General features: G+C 40.9%; 1 protein-coding gene across 2 annotated transcripts in view; it reads right to left on the reverse strand.

Moving 5' to 3' along the window:
* Positions 1-3102: 3102 nt before the first annotated feature.
* Positions 3103-21033, reverse strand: part of obscnb (obscurin, cytoskeletal calmodulin and titin-interacting RhoGEF b) — a 52690-nt gene continuing 34759 nt past the window's right edge. The window contains exons 45-74 of one of the 2 annotated variants that reach the window (XM_060871040.1): positions 20365-20637; positions 19982-20272; positions 19574-19843; positions 18145-19392; positions 17464-17745; positions 15964-16045; positions 15670-15803; positions 15265-15462; positions 15107-15145; positions 14884-14982; positions 14518-14782; positions 14378-14421; positions 13592-13693; positions 13040-13096; positions 12420-12559; positions 12111-12311; positions 11914-11990; positions 11625-11795; positions 10961-11120; positions 10335-10451; positions 10036-10200; positions 8570-8728; positions 8147-8324; positions 7273-7386; positions 7009-7176; positions 6810-6912; positions 6590-6719; positions 6367-6460; positions 6154-6196; positions 3103-5967 (exon numbers count right to left, since the gene is read on the reverse strand). In XM_060871040.1, the coding sequence (XP_060727023.1) occupies positions 4935-5967; positions 6154-6196; positions 6367-6460; positions 6590-6719; positions 6810-6912; positions 7009-7176; positions 7273-7386; positions 8147-8324; positions 8570-8728; positions 10036-10200; positions 10335-10451; positions 10961-11120; positions 11625-11795; positions 11914-11990; positions 12111-12311; positions 12420-12559; positions 13040-13096; positions 13592-13693; positions 14378-14421; positions 14518-14782; positions 14884-14982; positions 15107-15145; positions 15265-15462; positions 15670-15803; positions 15964-16045; positions 17464-17745; positions 18145-19392; positions 19574-19843; positions 19982-20272; positions 20365-20637 (6437 nt within the window). In that variant the 3' untranslated portion in view covers positions 3103-4934. The remainder of the gene's footprint in view (positions 5968-6153; positions 6197-6366; positions 6461-6589; positions 6720-6809; positions 6913-7008; positions 7177-7272; positions 7387-8146; positions 8325-8569; positions 8729-10035; positions 10201-10334; positions 10452-10960; positions 11121-11624; positions 11796-11913; positions 11991-12110; positions 12312-12419; positions 12560-13039; positions 13097-13591; positions 13694-14377; positions 14422-14517; positions 14783-14883; positions 14983-15106; positions 15146-15264; positions 15463-15669; positions 15804-15963; positions 16046-17463; positions 17746-18144; positions 19393-19573; positions 19844-19981; positions 20273-20364; positions 20638-21033) is intronic. The other variant, XM_060871041.1, reaches the window with a different exon arrangement.

The following is a 21033-nucleotide window of genomic DNA, read 5'->3' on the forward strand; positions in this document are numbered from 1 at the left end:
GCTGGTTTGGTCCCCATAACAGGTGATAGCTCAAGATACTGGAAAATGTAGTGCAGTAAGCAGTATTAGAGCAGCAAGCAGCCTTAGTATAGTGTAGCAAATATAGCGTAGCAAATATAGCGTAGTGTCGTGGCCTAATTGTTAGAGAGTTTGACTCCTAACCCTAAGGTTGTGGGTTCGAGTCTCGGGCCGGCAATACCACGACTGAGGTGCCCTTGAGCAAGGCACCGAACCCCAACTGCTCCCTAGGCCACAGCATAAATGGATGCCCACTGCTCCGGTTGTGTGTTCACGGTGTGTGTGTGTGTTCACTGCTGTGTGTGTGCACTTTGGATGAGTTAAATGCAGAGAACGAATTCTGAGTATGGGTCACCGTACTTAGCTGTATGTCACGTCACTTTCAAAGTGGATAAACTGTATACAGACACACCCTTAGATTAGATAGCTATTTTATTGATCTCGGAGGAAATTCAAGCATCCAGTAGCAACTTACAGAGACACAAACATAAGCAAGCCCAATGAGGTGTACATATAAATATACACACGTATATATGTGTATGTATATATATATACACACACAAAAATTTTAGGGGCACATGGTCCACCGCAGCATAATCCCCTTTTCACCTCTCCACAAGCCCCAGGTGGGACAGACTGGCTCTACTTTCTCTTTCTCTGCCAGGTTTACAGTCCTATCCTGGTTCCAGCACTTTCAACTCACCTGAGATACAGTAGGTCTCGAACCTGTGTACTTCTGCAGGGACAGGACAGATACTCATACTCAGACCACTGAACCACCAGTGCCTTCAAAGAAGTCTGCTTTAATAAAGGCTTTATCCAAGGTGTGGTACATCTCAGTGTATAAAGGCTTCACTGCCACGTTAAACTTAGCATTTGGTATAAGGTTTTTGACAGCTTGTTTGTTAAGTGTTAAATGGTGTAGTGGGTAGAGGTGGTGTCCTTCACATACTATACAAGATCACTGGTTCAAATCTGAGCTTAGAAATGTGTCTAAATCTAACTAATCATGTGTCTATATATTGTCTATATATACAGTATGTGTCTATGGTCTGCATATGATATGTATAAATGTGATTGATGTTGAATCGTCTGTGTATATAAGGGGTGTGTGTATGTGATGAATGTAAATATGATTAAGGAAGTCATATGTAATCATGATTAGTGATGACAAATGTGTACATAAATGCAATATACGCTAAAGGTGGTACCATTCAAGGGCTCACTTAATCGCTCTCTCTATGGCTTACAATGCTTGGAGAATGTCTGAAGAAGGTAAGTTCACTTTACAAATGTCTTTCACTCAGCCAAATAAAGTTGCCTGCATACACTTTTGATTCATTTTTCACCAACTGTTTTGGCTCAAGTTCAGAAGCAGACAGAGAGAGATTTATCCAATTTACATAGTCCTCAGTAACTGTAGATGAAGACATGCGTGCCATGACTTGACGAAACAAGATAATTAGATCAGGTTAATTACTGTAACGACTGTGAGATGTACAAACGGGAAATGGCATTGGTTAGGCGTGCATTTTTATTAAAGCCCCACCCACACAAATACAATTAATTCAAACCACCAAGGAGTCAAGTTCCCATAAATCATTAAAAGTTGAAGAAAAAAAAAAAAACAAAACATAGAAAATCTTCTTACTGTTTTATTGTGGAGCTTGAAAACACACTGTGGCAAAAGCTGCTGCTTCATGGCCTGCAGTTTCATATTAATGTTCATCATGTGACATCACGTTGTTTTATTACTCAAACGCATTCATGTGGACCTGTAACCACTGCAAAGGACACTACAAGAAATGGCGATTACTTAAAAATAGGGTTGTCGGACTTACACTGTATGAGATTATATGTAAAAAACTAAATTTGCAAAGTAATAATGTGTATAGAACTTAAGGTGGACCATCATATCAGGTGGACCATCATATACCCAGTCAGAGCATTCCATAGTCATAGTACGCACCATAAATGAACTTTTGAAACCAATTGTACGCTTAATACCGTTTCCTGAAAGGAAGAACATGGAGGAGGAGGGATCAGGCAAACCTTACACATAAAGCAGTAAAATATTACAGCCCTTACACAAAAAACCAAACAAAAAAAACCCCACTAACTAGTATTAACACTTTTTTTTTGGTATACTAGCTAGTGAAGCTTATATAGAAGCTTCCCAGAGTTCGTTAAAATAACTGAGACCTTCACGTTACCTCATAAAACTTTTTCAAAATAACAAAAACGTTTGCATAAGAGGTCAAAGTCTAACAGTACAAGAACAGAATCATCATGACATCAAAGCACACAAAGCAGAAATACAATTCAAAATTTTCATTTAGACTAATTTATGGTAGGTGCCTTTACTTTTCACCAAATGCATAAAACTCATGCCAAGATCTTAAGCAACCTCAAATATCTGCAGTAAAGTAAAGTATTATCCGAGATAGATACACAAGAGAGACTCGGTTTAATACAAGTTGATAAAAAGTTACAGATATGCATTTGGACAGCATGGCACATGATAATATTGAAACACTGCTGAGGTCGTGTGTGCGGTGCTGCTTTGTTCTAGTCATTAATGACATTAACGGTAACACCAAGGACGCTTATTCGTTCTGATAAGAGATACCAGGACATGTCAGATGAAATCCCCAAGATGAACACATTTAAAGACTCAATGCATCGCAGTTTTTGCCCTTGCCTTACACAAGGACTTTTCAGGAACTTTCAGAACATGGAACGATCCTGATTGCATTTCAATTCAGAGAAAAAGTTTAGCTTCAAAGCCTCCGTCAACCTCCAGATGTCTCTCAGCAAGAAACGATGCTAAATGTATTCAGAATATATCTCTGTTAATAAAAATGGCAAAAACAAACCATGATTTAATGATTTGCAAAGCATGCACCTGAATGACACCAGATAGGACACTTCTGATTAATTAGTACCAAGAATGTTACTCACTTCTGAGTATTGAAAAGTACAGTACCAAGTTTTTAGGTATAATACTTAATTTGGATAATGCAGTGTCTTGATGTCAAAGCAACATGAAAGGAGAAATACAATTTTAGTAATACTCAGCAGGACACGCTTTATTTATTCAGAGTTTATACAGTCATTTAAACTAGATGTCTTTACTCTTCCCAGACACTCACGCCCCAAACATGTATTTGGTTAAAAGACTTTTTCTCTAGCTGTATTTCAGAAAATGCATCCAACACCAGTTCAGTAAAACGTAGTACACATATCTGGGAAAAGATCTACTACAAGATTTCTCTAATAATAATAATAATAATAATAATAATAATAATAATAATAATAATAATAATAATAAAATTCATGCCAAGAGGTTTTGCAACCTTAAACCAACCCCAGTTCAAGCTGAATCAAATCTCTGCAGTAACTATAACAAGAGATAGATACTCAGATTTCTTCATTCATAAATACGTTATGGAAATGCATTTGGACACGCTCTCAAAACATGCAGTGTTACTGAACACTTTTGTATTATCCAGAGCATGAAACGTTCCCAAAAATCCCACTTTCCACAGTTAAAACAGAGCTTAAATTATTATACATGGAGTATAATCACCAGTTTAACGATTACACCTATTATACAGATGAACTTTATAGGTACACATTGACATGCCAACATGATATTTACTGCAATACCAATAAGGTTGTGTTTGCGGTGCTGCTGTATCAGGTGTTGGGTTGATCAGGTCATGTACCGTTTTAAATAGAAGGCATTAAATGGTAAACCCAAGGATGCTCATTTATCATGGCATTTGGGTGATATACCGAGACATGTTAAATACCACGATTAACGTACCAAGACTCAACCCATTCTCAGTGTATATAACTCAGTTTTTGACCCTAGTTGCCCTAAGCGAGGGCATTTCAGGACCTTCTGGAAAACATGGAATGATCCCGTTACTGAAACTTGACTCGTCATTGAATTGTTTAGCTTAAAAGCCTTCATCAACCCATGGATGGATCAAAACAAACAAACCCCTAAAAAAAAAAATACTCTGTGCAGGAAAATTGGCTAAGCAAAATGATCAACAGTCCCAGAGCAATGAAATCTAAACAATAATTCAAACTTCTACACAAAGACAAAACAAAAATCTGTAGCTGAATAAAAGCCTGATTAAAAATTTATATTCAGAGATTGTCAAAAAGGTTCACTTCCAGGTATCCAGAGAAACCTTTGCTTGCATATTATTGTATTTTTGAAAAGAGAGAATCAGTTAACGGAAATTGTTAGCTAGAAAAAAAAAAATCCGTCAACACTTTAATAAATAAAAACTTCTGACATTTGTTAAAATTCCTAAACAATTCCTTAAAAATGTTGTTAATGCCATCAGATGTAAGCAAACAAGTAAAAGGTGACCGGATGCTATGAATCGTTCAAGTACTTGAGCAAAACAGGGACGCTAGACAAGCGATGCTAACACTTTGCCAGCTATGTACTGTACGTCAACGGTTCATAGTTTCAGACTTGCAACATCTGGCCATATCTCTGATCTGTTGACATTAACAAAAAAATTCCACTATAGTCACTGTTCTGTGATGTATATCCATGTTAGGGAAATCTTTTTGGAGGTAAATACAGTTTGTTTTGATTGTGTTAAACATTGACGTTGCTAGTACTAGGAAAGGAAGGAAGCTGACTGAAATGTGTACATTCTAGTTGTACAAATCAGAAGGCTCCTCAATCTGTAGATTGCAAACATTGTCAGTGCATGGAGTTACCCTGAGGTCACCTTTCTCATACATGTTCCTGACTCTGACCAGTGACCACAAAAGCTAGAGCTAGAAGTCAGAAACGAGTTAGGAGAAAGATGACAGGGCTTTAAGACAAAACGGGTACAATAGGTAGCAATATTGTCAGGCCCTGACTGTTGGTTTCTTCTTGATTACGGTTTTCCAGACTGGTTCATCTTGGGGATCTGAACGGTGACCGGTTGTCCAACCGGTGCAGAGATTTGAGCTTTGAAACTCTGCTTAGCACCCCCAATCCCTCGCTGAACCTCGGAGCAGTACCTTCGAGTTACTTCCACCTTTGCGTGACTTCTCGAGGACCCGGGAAAGGACTCAGACTGGCCGAAGGACACCCCGCCAACACGAATCGGGACAACTTTCTCTCCGCTTGTCCCAGGTGGAGAGTGGTCGGAAAAGACGTTAGAGAAGTGCTCCTTGACGCGACTGAAGAACCCAGGACGGACCTTTGGGCTCATTACTGGACAGCCCAGGTTTAGCAGGACAGGGTGGCCGACGGTGAGTTCGTTAATTTCTCGTTGCAGAACAGAAATTTCACATGGTTTCTCTTCAGGAACTTGTGAATCTCCGCAACCAAATGTCTCCCCTTCTTTAGGAACATAATCCTCCAGGTCTTCCAGGGAAAACACTTTATTCCCGTCATCTAAGATTTTTTTACTACACCCCCCACGTGCCTGAATATCTTCTGTGTCATCGTCGCTTTCAGTCAAGACGCACGGCTGATCAAAATCCACGACTTCCACTTCTGGAGAATCTAACGTTTCCAACTCGCTTAATGACTCAGCTTCCCAAGAAAACGTTTGTGAATCCACACCAGCCTCTGACGATTGCAATGCCTCCATTAACTTGTTGTTGGAGTTGTTAAGGTTAGGGTTCTCAGGAGGTTGTCTCTTGCTGGGGGAAGCGCCTCTTCTCCTCGGCAGCTTTGGTGACTTGTTCACTTTATACTCGATTATCTCTTCCACCTCGACCCATTTGGGGTTCTTGGCTGCGGTGCCCTCTGGTTCTGTGACGTACAATGTGGGGACAGTTTTTCTAGCCAGTGTCCTCCTCGGTCGAGGGGGGTCAGGGGTGGAGGCTTCGGAGCGGTAAACTCCCATGGAGGATGTGCGAGGAGAAGCGTGGCGCTTCATTCGAGTGTTCTTCACAACAGTGGTGATCGTCTCCTCTCTGCAAAAGGACAATATAGAATTTCTACACAATGTCTCAACTGGTTGAAGTCAATAGTGGACATATTTAAATCGATGAATATATGTTAGCATTGCTAACATAATTGCGAAAGAAATCGGAAGACATTTTTCGTAATTCCCAATCTCTTGCATGCATAAATATGTATATACAATTTTAAAGACTTACATTATGATGGTTTTCTTTGGGATTTTAGTCTCTTGCTCTGTAACTAGAAGAAAACCAAAAATGAAATGTTTATGTATAATATAGGTAACAATTAAAATCCACTCCACAAAGTACCTCCATGAAATCCCTCACAGGTCAGTGTACCCGAAAGATTAATCCTAATCCATCTTTAGTATGGAACATTTATTTACATCTCTAAATCATTTTCTCTACCTTCAATAGATATGGCCTGCTCTCCTCCTGCCATCGCTAAGGTAGGAAGAACCAACTCTGCTGCACACTTTGCGTTGCCCAGCCGGTTAGACAACTGCACAAAAAAAAAAAAATACAAATAATAGCAATTGATTTCTGGATTCTAATTGGTTAAAATGGCTTAATGCTAACAGCAGCTCTGACATGTTTAAAGAAACCAAGTATTTCTTCTGCAATACTGTACCTCACATTCATAGCGCCCCAGATCTTTCTCTCCAGGGTTCTTAATAACAAAAACCACCACTCCACTACGTGGCTCACTGTAGGTTTGATACTTTTCCTGGTCTGTTAGCAGCTTGCTATCCTTAAACCACCTAAGCAGGGGCAAGAGAGTTCAATTAAAATATAATGAAGCACATTTTTGGAAGGAGAAATGACAGAATTCAAGCATGGCAAATAAGAACCTTATTTTTGGACGTGGGGCACTTAGTATCGTACAAGTGAACTGAGCATCCTCCCCTGCGATCAAGGAAACGTTTCTCAACTTGTGGACAAAGCGTGGCGGTACTGAAAAAGCAAAAAAAAAGGGATACATTTCTAAGATTTTTTTCCTCTTGATGTGGATTGTAGGATAAATACTAGAAACTGGGTCCTGGTACCCACCCTGTACTGTAATCTTGCCCAGGGTGCTTGCATTTCCTGCAGCACTGGTGGCGAAGCACATGTACTGGCCAGAGTCATCAGCAGTCATGTTATCCAGGATAAGAGTGCAGGAACCATCAGGGTCCTCGATAATGATGTGGTGAGGGTCAACTTCTACGGCACGGCCGTCTGCACAATCATATACACGAGTAAGGTGCGGACCTGACCAAGGAGTAACGGCGCAACGACAAGCAGAATTCCAGAACAGTCCAACACCACACTTACCTTTAAACCAGGCCACGACGGGTTTAGGAGATCCTGTGACTTTACAAGCCAGTTTGACCGTCTGTCCCAATTCTGCTGTGCAGTCAGTCAACACTGCCTCAAAGTCTGGTGGACCTGTTCACACACACACAATTACTTTATCCCCACTCAAATACATCATTTTCACTCTCACTCACTCACTCATTTTCTACCACTCTCTCAGGCGTCATCGGGCATCAAGGCAGGATACACCCTGGATGGAGTGCCAACCCATCGCAGGGCACACACACACTCTCATTCACTCACACACTACAGACAATTTTCCAGAGATGCCAATCAACCTACCATGCATGTCTTTGGACCGGGGGAGGAAACCAGAGTACCCAGAGGAAACCCCCGAGGCACGGGGAGAACATGCAAACTCCACACACGCAAGGTGGAGGCGGGAATCGAACCCCCAACCCTGGAGGTGTGAGGAGAACGTGCTAACCACTAAGCCACCGTGTCCCCTTACATCATTTTCAGTAGCTACAAATTTTACTATATAATCTACACTATCGAAATAACACAGTAAAACTTCTTGCAGTGTCCAAGCAATGAAGCTTGACGTGTTTACCCTTTACCATTTCTCAGTAACACGTCTGTCCTGAGATGCCAGAAAACCCCATAAAGTTACAGCTTTACCTTTGACTGCAACAAAATACCAACATTGGAAACTGTTTCCATAAATCTCCTCACAAAGAATGTCAAATCAAATAGTTAGTCAGTGTATGTAGAGCAAACCAAGTTGTGAATTGTTACTATAGAAACGTTAATGAATTAGAAAAAGGGCTTTAATTTGAACCAGTGATATGCAGCTGTACTACTGTCAAGGAGTGGGACATGAGCTACTCACTCCATGCTGGCATACTGTAGCGTTGCTGAAGGTTGCGGAGTTCACGGAGCCAGGAGTTCTTCAGAATGACGGTCCGTGCCTGCAGGGTGTACTTTCTCACCGAGTCCTCACGTTCGTGCCAGATCTCGAACGCCCTCTCATCTCCTTCCACAGTCTCGTTCACGTCAATGTTGGTAAGCTGATATCATATCAGTACATAAACCGATACATAAACTTTACTTTCAACATCGTGGAACATCAACGAAACAAGTTTAATAAACGAAACATAACTATAAACAAATAAAAATTCCATGGTACATTCTAAAAATGCTTAGACGTCATTTACCTAGGTAATTATTCCTATAAATTTGTTGTGTATATATATATATATATATATATATTTTTTTTAGTAAAGCCTTAACAGCAGTTTTTTTTTTTTTTTACCTTCATCATGTTCTTGAACGTGTACGTTTGGATGTCTGAGTTCGTGTCTCGTTTCTGTTTGCAGATGATGATGTAGTTTTTGAAGAGGAAGGCGTGACGGTGATGGCCTCTTGAAGAGGTTCGGACTCCTGGAGCACCCTCCCACACTATAAAGGGGCCCTGAAAAAATTAAATCCCCCACAAAACAGACCAAAATAAGGGAAATGTAGCTTAATTCCACAGATCATGTATTCTGTTATACAAGTGAAGGCAACTCATTTAACCTTTTAGAAGCTATGGACATTTATTTTTAAATAAAAATTCATTTAAAAACATTCTGTAAATGCTAAAGTCACCCAAATTAGAGGTGTAGTATATTGTAGAGAAGGTGAAAAGCTTGTTTGAAATCCAATTGAATGTTTTTCCCCTATCAAAATTTGTTAAAAAGTAAGGCATAGGTCAACAAAATATATTATAGGCATTTAAACGGTTAAATAAAAACCATTAATGTAAAGTTTTCTACTGCAAAAGTTTAATTTATTTTAGGCAAGTGGTATGATGCTGATTTAAAACAAGATTTTTGACTGTTTAGAACTTAGATTTGTTCCCCAACTCTAATTATATTCTGAGAATATATTGGACAATATGATTTTCTTGTTGGTGGGGGGCACGGTGGCTTAATGGTTAGCATGTTCGCCTCACACCTCCATGGTTGGGGGTTCGATCCCCACCTCCGCCTTGTGTGTGTGGAGTTTGCATGTTCTCCCCGTGCCTCGGGGGTTTCCTCCGGGTACTCCGGTTTCCTCCCCGGTCCAAAGACATGCATGGTAGGTTGATTGGCATAGCTGGAAAATTGTCCGTAGTGTGTGATTGTGTGAGTGAATGAGAGTGTGTGTGTGTGTGCCCTGTGATGGGTTGGCACTCCATCCAGGGTGTATCCTGCCTTGATGCCCGATGACGCCTGAGATAGGCACAGGCTCCCCGTGACCCAAAAAGTTCGGATAAGCGGTAGAAAATGAGTGAATGAATGATATAACAATACCATAACAAAAATTGTTAACCCATCTCTAGAATCCCATCACCACCCCTATCTCAGAGAGGTTCCTTGAAGTGTTTGTGCTAATTAGTCCTACATGCGGTTTTGTTTGTTTTGCCATTTACCTTTGCTTTGGGTCCATGTCTTGTTGTTGGTTTGTTATCCTAACGCTCCTGCTCTCTGTTTAGCCCTTATCTATCTGTTTTTACCATACTGACTCTGTATTCTGTTGCAAATCCTATAAAGTCATAATTCTGAGCCGTGTTTGTCTTTCCCTTGGTTAAGATCATGTTCTCTCCTATCTATTACTACCAATCTGTTAGCACGGAAATGTACAAAACGTGTATGACTATGATCCATGCTAATATAATAACACGAGGCTATTTATGTACATTTATATAACGTAATTAATATGACACTTTAAATAATAACGTGTATAGTTTGTGTGTACCTGTCTGATAGGCTCTCCTAAGGCTTCCAGGTTGGCAGGGTAGTTCTCGATGAGGGAGACGTGATGCGTGTTTTCCGAGCGCGTGGGAAGAGAAGAAACCATAGCATAGGCCTCTTCTAGAAGACAGCAGTTCTGTCCGTTCCTTGCCTTATTTTTAATCATCTCCTACAGACCAGATCACATTCCAAATCCATGTCAGTAAGGCCGTAGGTGCATTTTAATTTGGTCAAATTAAGGCAAAATGTTCTACCAAACAAACATGGCTAACATTGTGTTAATAAGTAAAGGTGGTGTGTTACCTTTAAGAGGTCCTTGTATTTCTGGATTCTCTCCAGTGGTCTCTGAAGATAACTATTCACACTCCGAACCGGCCCTTCTGCAGGATCCACATTCGCCAACTCCGAATCTGTGTAGTTCTAATTTACGAACAGGGCGACAATTATTTCTTGCTTTAATCCGCACAAAGCCATAGTCACATTAGTCATTTTAATTTTCAGATTATTATTATGACTTAAATTTCAAATTGTCTACATAAACTACCAGACTGCTGTAAGCACCCATGTTAACAACATAAATATGACACCATGATCTGTGAACTTTTTTTTTTTACAGGCTAAAATCAATTAGCACATTTCACTAGCCTGACTGTGTGTGTAAGATTTAAGTGAAAAATAAGCTTTACATATGTTTTAATTTAATATGTAAAATATTAAATAAAATATTACATAATGTATTAAAATTTGTAAAAGAATAGTGACAACCCTTAAAAAAATTTTATATTCTACTTAGAAATAGTAAGATTTTGTGTCAAAATAAGATAAAGAACATTAACATTACTCCCCCTTTATGCGTTTAAAACAACACTTATTTCCCCACCACACATTTTCATTGTATGTGCATTTGTAAGTCATGTTTATGGTCTTACCTTGAAATACTTGTGAACATCTTTCTCACTAACGGTAGCCTGGGCTTTAGCCTGACCTACCAAGTACTGCAGATAGTTCTCAAATCCTTCTGTGTTTTTTAGGAAGCGCATGGCGATGTCGTCATCTGTGTCGCAGTCTTCCAGCCCAGGTAGAAAAGAACTATTTAAAAAAAAAAAAAAAAGTAAATAAAGAAATAAATGAAGGAAGGAAGGAAGGACAGGAACAGAGGGCCAGAAATTAAATACTACACTTTCTAGCTCATAAAAAAAATTAAAATGTATAATTTAATCTACACAATTATTTAAACACAATTACACAATTATTTCCCTCAAAAGAAACTACAAAAAATTAATAAAAGGTGCCAAAATAAAGAGCACAGACCCAAATCCCTCAGCGGAGATAATCTAAAGCACAAACCCAACATTTCTGATTGCAAACCCTTCCAAAACATTCTGAGGTACAACATGCCAAGATTTTATATATGATATAAGATATGCGAATGAATCAAGAGGGTTTGAGACTTCACGTGTGGAAACACTCCAAGTTCACATTCAGTTAAGAAACCAGAAGAACCTTGTGTGATGCAGCTGGGATTTAGAACGAAGTGCCCTTGCAAGTCGCGGATTCGCCACACAGACGTTATTCCTCTTTTAATTTACGTACCTGCTGTGGAATGAATTGATGTCACTGATGTTGCGGAAGATGGCGTCCTTGTGAGTGCGAATTTCAGGAGGCGTGCTCTCTTCGTCAATATGCTTCAGATGGTGCGATGTAACAAAGTCCATCTCCTTTACAAACTCCTTCTCACTGCTAATGAGCTCCTGGATGAGTTGGCTTTTAAAAGAAAAAGAAAAAAAAAAGTGTGCACATCTGCGTTATACGAAGATGTTTATTCAGAAAAACAACCTTATTTACGTGAAGTGAACGTGTGCACATAAGAGTGAAAACGCACCAGAGCTTCCTTTTGTACTCCCCTTCAGAGACCTCCTCTCCTGTGGTCTCTGGAACTTCTACTGTATCTGCAGAAACCTAAAGGCCAAGGCATTTGTAGCATTTAGTGAGGTAAATAACAAACCAGAAGAACCTGAGCGGACTTTGGGAAAGGCTATCGGCATGACAAGGCTTTAAACTTGGACGAGTGACACTCACCTTCAGCTTCTTATCTAGGTATGCTGGAGAGACCCAGCCTTGACGTGAGGGTGTTGTTTTAGTGGGTTTAGTTCTCACGAGCCATTTGAGTGGATGAGCAGAGTCCAGGACCTCCACGTACTGCCCTTCCTTTAGAGCGACGCTCTCTTTACTCAGTCCCATAGGGTTATAATCCGCTATCGCTACGTAGATGTCAAACATCTGCACAAAGAAGTGACGCTTAACATGGAAATATGGTATAGAATATATATATATATATATATATATATATATATATATATATATATATATAGAACGGGTGAGCGTTACCTCTCCTCGGGCTTCACCCTCGTCGGATTCCGAGGAAGAGTCAGCAATCAGCGAAGCAGGACGCGAGCGTCCGTGGAAAGGAGACGGAGATGGAGTCTTACTCTCATCATCACTATCAGCTCCAGGCACACGTAATGAGGCTGAAAGAAACACACAGAAAACGATCTGATTTTTAAATATCATTAACTAATATTAGACAGATAGAATAAATCACAGGTTACGCAGTTAAAAACGAAAACTGAACCGTCATCCAAAACAAAAATGGGACATACAAAGGGAGAGAGAGGGACACAAAGACAATAGAGAGAGCAAGAGAGAGAGAGAGGGAGACATTAAGAGAGACAGAAAGACAGTGAAAGAGTAACAGACAGATTAAAAGAAAGACAGGCAAACACGTGGACAGAGACCAAATAGGAAACGGTGATACAGAGAGGTATAAAGAGAGACAGAGGAAGGTAATACATGAAACATTTCATTCTACGATAAAAAGGAAATAATTTAGTCATCCTGGAGAAAGGGCAGCATTAAACTAATCGGATGAAGGTAAAGAAACCGTATTTGCACCCAGGTGAAAATGCAACGATGAAGATGCTGCAGTTTTGTCTGTTCTGGATACATACTGGTCACTTTGGGCCATGTTTTCATCCACTGGAGCACTTGATGGTTCTGTATGCTGTCTGAATAACAAATCAGTTTCAGTGAGTGTGTGGAGGCACTGGGAAGTCAAGGGGCAGAGGGATGAGTGAATGAGTGAGGAGGGAATGATGGGACAATGGAGTCAGGAAATGGATGAGGGGGGAAAAAATGGCAAAACTATTAAAGATAATAATAATAAGCGAAATGAATTTGCTTCTACACAGTGACCCTTTTTACTCACATGTGCTTTACAGCATGACTCTAGAGTCCAACGACTGATGGGTGTCAATTATATATAAACAATAAACTGGAATGGAGCACACTGGACTGGTAAAATGTTTCTATTCCCCTTTATAATCAGTGTTTTAAACATATAATATAATTATATGCATATAATTATTCTGTTTACTATTATCATCCTAGAAAATAGAAAAAAAAGGCATTTCTTTGTGATATCAGTCCTGAACACATTTAAATGGTTTCTTTAAGTGGTCTATGAGACGATAGTCAAATTTGAACAGCTCTCTTCCCCTCACCTTGTGTGATCCTGGCAGAGACCATCTCCGTGATCTGGCAGGTTAGCTTCTGTAAGAATTCGGCAGTATCCACTCCAGGCAGGTAGGGAAGTTTGGGCTCTCCTGAAAGGTAAGGACACATTGTTCCAGCAGGTGAAGCAATTGTTTACAGACAGAAAATTGTTTACCGGGTATACTGTAGTAGCTTGAGTTAAATCTCTTAGTAAGTAAGGCTTGTATATGAGACCCATTAGAGCTGCTGCTATAGAAAATCAGTACCACCTGACTAATATGATATCATTCGTAATAAGAGTCCACCATATCTTAGTCATTCATTCATTCATTTATTTTCTACCGCTTATCCGAACTACCTCGGGTCACGGGGAGCCTGTGCCTATCTCAGGTGTCATCGGGCATCAAGGCAGGATACACCCTGGACGGAGTGCTAACCCATCACAGGGCACACACACACTCTCATTCACTCACACAATCACACGCTACGGACAATTTTCCAGAGATGCCAATCAACCTACCATGCATGTCTTTGGACCGGGGGAGGAAACCGGAGTACCCGGAGGAACATGCAAACTCCACACACACACAAGGCGGAGGCGGGAATCGAACCCCCAACCCTGGAGGTGTGAGGCAAATGTGCTAACCACTAAGCCACCGTGCCCCCCATATCTTAGTCAGTTTGAGCTTAAAAACAAATTAAAAGGCAGTCTTTGAGTGGTGGAATCACATTGTTTAGAGTATTAACTGCTCAGTGTTGATGGTACGTATATATAATAAACACTGCTCACTGACCTTTGCTTTCTTCCTCTGGGGGGCTGATTGTAATCCCGCAAATGCTGTAAACAAACACACAATGAAAGCATGTTTTAACAGCCATAGCCGTGACACTTCACGGTTAGGTTTTAGGTAAACAATGTCGTTAAAAATCTTACTCTGGTGTAACGATGCTCTGCTGTCCTTTCGGGAATGCGGTCAAACCCTGGTCCACGTCCAAGCGGGCGGTGTTGACCGACTGGCCAGCGCGGTTGCTGGCGATGCAGGTGTAGGTGCCGCCGTGCTCCTTTCCTACATCCATTAGAATAAGGCTGTGCTGAAAGCCAGAGCTGGCAATCTTGTATCCGGGAGTGTCTGCTTTAATCCACATAACGTCCTTCAGTGCTTCTTCCTTCAGCCAGTTCACGCAGGGAGTTGGAGAGCCTACAGGTAAGGGTGCATTCGAAAAAAGATCACCATTAGGGTTATACTCTAGATTTAACAATATACTAGTCATGTAAAGGTCAGTAGAGAAAACACAGCACCTTCCACTTTAACAGACAGTGTGATGCTCGCTCCTTGTTTCACCGTCCGGTTGCAGAACTTTTCGAGAAAACGTGGAGGTACCAGAGGCTCTTTGGAGTCTGTAAAGTGATGGTTCATTGATGCATGGAAAAAACCAAAGAGCATTTAAAGGAAACCTCTTCATAACTTTACACATATTCAACACATTACTGATGCAAGGCACATGGTTATATCCAAACACACCTCTAATCTTCAGAGTCTCAGGTATGCGCTCTCCTGGAACTGGAATAAGGAATTTATGCACAAGAAAATGTTATTTGCACATGAAATAAAGAAGCGTAACTTTGGGTGGTGTTCAGATTTAATCACTTGATTCTCCTAAATATGACAGGTTCACATACCAAGTACAACCATGCGTGCGGAGGAGTAGGCCGCTCCAGCTGCGTTGCTGATGTAGACCGAATATTCGCCACTATCTTCACGCTTCACCTCCGCAATCTCCAGACTGTACACGTCTCTCTCTGTCGACAGCAAAACCCTGTCTGTTGGGGTCAGCGCCACTCCATCCTTGAACCAGTAAACTTTTGGACTGGGGAATCCTAAAAAATCAAGTTCAAACCATGAACATTGTTTTTTATTCTCATGATTTTACCATAAAAAAGTGCAACGACCGTTATTATTAGAAAAAATTAACGCTACCACATCCCAAAGTTTTCCAAATTTTTTAAAAATACTACAGTGAGAACGGAAACGCTACTCATATTCGTATGCTTGATGAAGGTCGATGTTAAACGAACATGCCTGACCTTTGACCCTGACGCTCATCTTGGCATTGGGTGCTCCAGGACTCAGACAGAGGTCATGTAGCTCATCCACCACCTGTGGAAGCTGTTCGTCCTCCACCACGGATTCAAACGCCTCTGTGTCTCTGTGCTCAGAACTGTGCAACGAAGCAGCAACACAAAGGATCAAAAAGCATATGTCTGAATTTAATACGCACAATCTTGCCGCAGTAGAAAATGAGCACTGAATCCCATTTCTGTGTTTCAAAGTCACCAAAAGGAAACCAAGAATGAATGTTTTAAGGGTTGGATTTTTACCTAGAGACGTAATCTTTAGCGCTAATATACGAAGACGTTTCTGTGGCATCAGCTGCTGTGTCATAGTCAGAGCTGCAAGACACTGCAAAAAATACAATTTTTTGAATGCATGGAAAATAGACATTAAAGTTCCTGACAAAATGGAGATTGTTAAGGATGTTACGTGAGATGAGGTGGTCAATATTTATGTCTATTAACCGCATACAACAATATGTAGCGTTCAGTAGGCTACATAACACCCAAGAGAACCCTACATAATCATTTGAAAGAGTTGTTCATCATAGAGTGTTATTGGTAGAAGGATGTTAAAGATGGAGCTGCCAGGTAAGAGGTCAAGAGGAAGACCAAAGAGGACATACTTTAGATGTGTTAAAAGAGTACATCTAGTTAATTGGTGCGAGAGTAGAGGATGCTGAGAACACCCAAGTCAAGAAACTTACGTTAAGCTTAGGTCAGAATAGAAAGTGTTCATAAATCATGTCAGAAAAAACAGAGATAAAGTCAGCACTCATGATATAGTGCAATATATACTGGGTTGTTGATCGGAGGATCAGGGTTCAAGTCCCAGCACAGCCAAGCTGAAACTGCTGGGCCCTTGAGTAAGGCCCTCAACCCTCCCTGCTCCAGGGGAGCTGTATCATAGCTGCCCCTGCACTCTGACCCCAACCTCCTCAGTTGGGGTATGTGAGGAAAAGAATTCCACTGTGCTGTAATGTATATGTGGTGATAATAAAGGCTTCTATGCCCTAATTCTATATACATTTGACTCAGGTGTTACATTGTCACATGAAAAGTAAATGCATTTGAAATACACCTTTATAAATATTTATGTTGGCTCATGTCAGTTGTAATAAAGGATTAATAATTTGACTGCAAGTTTAAGACTAGCTAAAAAGGATTAGTTATTTCAGACAAAGGACAATGAGTTTTAGTCTTCAAAGTTGCGTAGAAACAAGCGAAGATCCGAGCAACGAGCAAAACGTAAGCTCCAGCCATCGGTCCTGTATTCATATGTCTTATGCATAGGTACGCTAAATAATATACACACAAATAAAATAACCTTGTTTGAAATGACGCTCAAAGAAATTAATCAACCACTTAAAACCTAGCCCTAGGAAATAAAATCACATCCGACATGTTTGTGTTGATACAAACCCAACGTATTATCAGCTACATTATTTTGTAATCTTATTAGCTATGGAAAGCAAAACTGTGCACCATATTTGATTACTCAAATGGCAAAATCAAATTTGATGATTAAGGAAATAAACAGAAAAACTTTGTACACTTGTTTTACAATCAGATTTGTCTGAACGCAACATTGATAAATAAATCTCAGACATTCAGTTGGTGACAATGCATGCTTATTACCGCAAAGACATGCAATAAACACTGGTATTCACTGATAAAAGAAAGTGAAAGATTTCCGAGTCTGCATTCAATCCATTAAGATTTTCTGCTCATGAAGTGGAAGCCACTTTCTTTCATCAGTATACTCACTTTCCACCCTAAGCTCCGCTTTGCTGGAAGCAATGCCACTGTCATTTTCAGCAACGCAGCGGTATACGCCCATGTCGAGTGGCCTTACAGTTGTAATGATCAATTGATGGCAGCCCTCCTGGTCTTCGTTGATCATATAATGGTCATCTTCTTGTAGCACTTTCCCATCTTTGAACCACCGTATGCTAGGAGAAGGTTTGCCGATGATCACGCAGTCAAAGCTGACCGGGTATCCGTCTGGGACTTCCTGGTTTTGGAGCTGTGTCAGGAAGACTGGGGCTGCTGTGAGCCCAAAGAACGCATGACAGAACATTGAGCTGCTCTGCAAACAAACTCATGCAAATGATACTATAGATCCCACATTCCCCAGCCAACAACAACTATAGTGCACACTGTAATATTTTCACTAATATAACACATCCATTTAAGCTTTCATGAAGGCTTCATTGTGAGCAAGGCAAACATTAAAACGTGCAGGACAGGAAGACTCCAGGACCAGGCTCGGAATCCTGATCTGAAGATAATTCAGACAAAATAGCAGACAATTCCAAAATTGTGTTGGCCATACAAAAATCATTCAGTCATGCCCAGACAGAAAAGGTTCAAATCTAGAAATCTACATTAAATCTAGTAGCAGGTTTAAAGAACAAAACAAAAACAATAACTGTAAATCTGCCATACCCGACACGAAAATCGGCTTTTCTTCAGTTGGTGTTCGGGAACCATCTTGACTGAATCCCACCTTCTTGATGCGAAGTTCTATCTTAGTTCCGGTTTCAATAATGGCGGTGTCTACTGGCACACCCTGGTGTGTGAACATCTCCTGGAATCGCTGGGACGCAACCTGAGCTTCGCTGCGCGTGTCAAAACGGATGTAGATGTAGCTATCGTCTTCGCGATACGAATGCGGATCCGGCGGCTGCAGGTCACCCTCGTCTGCACTTAGGAAAGGTTCCTCTTCTACATTTGGTGGAAGACGTGTACGAAGCAGCTTCTGGAGCCTCCTGCTTGCCTGTCGTAAAGACTCGTCCATCTCGCTGCCGGAGCTCTCGGGCTCACTGTCCGCACTATAACCAAGAGTTAGCGGACGACGTCCGGAGGACTCTCGCACGGATCCAATGATGACTTTTCCACTGTGGGATGCGACGCCATACTTATTTGTGACTTCACAAGTGTACAGCCCAGTATCATTAGTTGTAGCAGCTGGCACGATCAGAGAGCAAGTCCCATCATTATATATGTCTATGTGGTGGTGTTTGCCATCTACCAGTGGTTTACCATCCTTCAGCCACCGGACTTTGTCTGGTTTACCGTCTGCAATACACTCAAGATGTATGGTCGTATTCGGTTCTTTGTTCTGGTCCTTAAAGACCTCTTTAAAGGTTGGGCGCATGTCCTTTCTCGCTTTGTAGCCTTTGAAGGCGGCTTGGATTTTGATGGCCGCTTCCTGCAGCTCATCCTTGTCCTCCTTTGAGATCTCAAATGGTGGTGATGCCATTGTCTGCTGCACAGATTTCTCTGTCATTTGAAAATGTTCGTAAAGCTTCTGAGATGCAGTGGTTTCACTTTCGCTGGACATCGTGATGGCGGACCTGCTGCTCTTTTTAAGGTACGACACCAGACTTGAAGAACCACCAACAGTCTCATCTTCAGAACTGGTATATAGATTTAACTCTGGTTTGATTTCAATGGGTTTTACCATCTCTTTGATATGGTCTTTCTCCACAACTTTAACCTCCTGAGTTTGTATCTTGTCTTTGCCATCTTCTTCTGGCAGCTCTGAAATGGAGTCCAGGGTGGGTTCCCTGCTCATCCTCCGCTTCTTGGCCAGTGCATCCCATAAAACATGCAGATCACCCTCAGAAGCAGCCTCAGGGGGCAAGCCAGGCTGGCCACTTTCCTCAAGCTGAGTTATCACTGTGGTATCCCCTGTATGCAGAAGAAACATTGTGAGATGTTACAGGAAAGAATTTCAAATAATATTTTTCCTGAAAGAAAGAACAGTGTCATATTACTGATAATGTGGTCAAATGATAAAAATGAAAGAAAAGTTCATAGAGTCAGACAAATGTAGTCTGATGGTGCACAAAATTTGAACATAGGCCGGTACCTTTAAGTTCAAGGTATAACGAGGTTTTCGCTTCTCCTGAGGCCACACAAACATACGTCCCCTGGTCAGCAGGCTGAAAATCCTTAATGAGCAAAATTTGGAATTTGCCCTCTGTGACCGCCTGGTATTTGGCTCCCATTTCAATCTCTTGATGATCTTTTTGCCAGACAACCTGCTTACTCTCAGACGAAAGCTCACACTCCAGACGGGCAATCTTCCCCTTTTGGAGCTCAGAAACACTCAGCTTCTTGGCAATAGTCACTGTTGCATCTAAAAATCAAAATAGAAATATAATTTAAGATGCATGTCCTCAAGGGCTTAAATATTTGAGCATAAATTATTCACTAGATCTTGTGTTTTGTACCAATTCCAAAAGTTGGGATTGAATTACGAAGAGAAGATTCTTACCAAGTGTCACAGTTTGAGGAAGCTGGACAGAGTCACCAATACCAGCACGGTTTATAGCTGCCACCCGAAACCTGTATCCAGAGCCAGGAATAAGGTTTTCCACCATAAACTCAGTATTGCATACTGGTTCGGCATGGCAGGATTGCCAGAGAGCACTGTCCACTTGCCGCATCTCTACGCGATATCCAAGGATTGGGCTTCCACCATCACTGAGAGGTGTAAACCAAGACAGGGTCACTGAAGTTGGTCCCTTAGTGACCAGCTCAGGATCCTCAGGGGGGTCTGGTACGCCTAAGATTCAACACATAACACGAGTGCAACATCAAATTCTTAACTTTGCTGAGGTTAGCAAAATGATTGTTATACTGAATAGTTGCACTTACCAATAGTCACTAGCTTGGCCACTGAAATAGCATCCTGAGCAGCAAACGTGATTTCTAGAGGTGACCGAACAAGAGCTTTTTTCATAATCAGGGTACATGCACATCCATTGTTCTTCATCGCCCATGTGTCATCTGGCCGAAGTTCTGAACCATTAGCGTACCAATTTACGTCTTTCTCTGGTACAGGCTTGTTCAGGACACAAATGAACTCCACTGGCTCTCCAGCTACAACGGTTTTGTCCTCCAAAGGTTTCACCACTTCCAGTTGCCACCCTAAATTTACAGTTCCCCAAATTACATAAGAGATAATAAATAAAAAAAAAAAAAAATGTATACAATTACACGGTAACAAACCCCCCACCACCCCACCCCAAAAACATTTCTTCCACATAAATATCGTACGGGGCAGTCAGTGCTATCCTGAACGGTGTGGCTTTGAACAGGGCGATATTCTGGTCACAGAGACTAACATACAGATAAGCTACTGTATAGAACATGGCTTGGTTATCAAACATAACCAAGTTCATGTACAAATCTTCCCACAACAACATAATCGCATTTTTAAAATAATGTACAAAAATTAAAGAATACTATAAATCTTCTTTTCAGATATTAAATTTCAAATTATTGCTAATTTAATATAAGCATTCCATCAGTATTCAGCAAATT

Source organism: Tachysurus vachellii, chromosome 5, assembly GCF_030014155.1.
Source record: "Tachysurus vachellii isolate PV-2020 chromosome 5, HZAU_Pvac_v1, whole genome shotgun sequence".
Taxonomy (NCBI): Eukaryota; Metazoa; Chordata; class Actinopteri; order Siluriformes; family Bagridae; genus Tachysurus; species Tachysurus vachellii.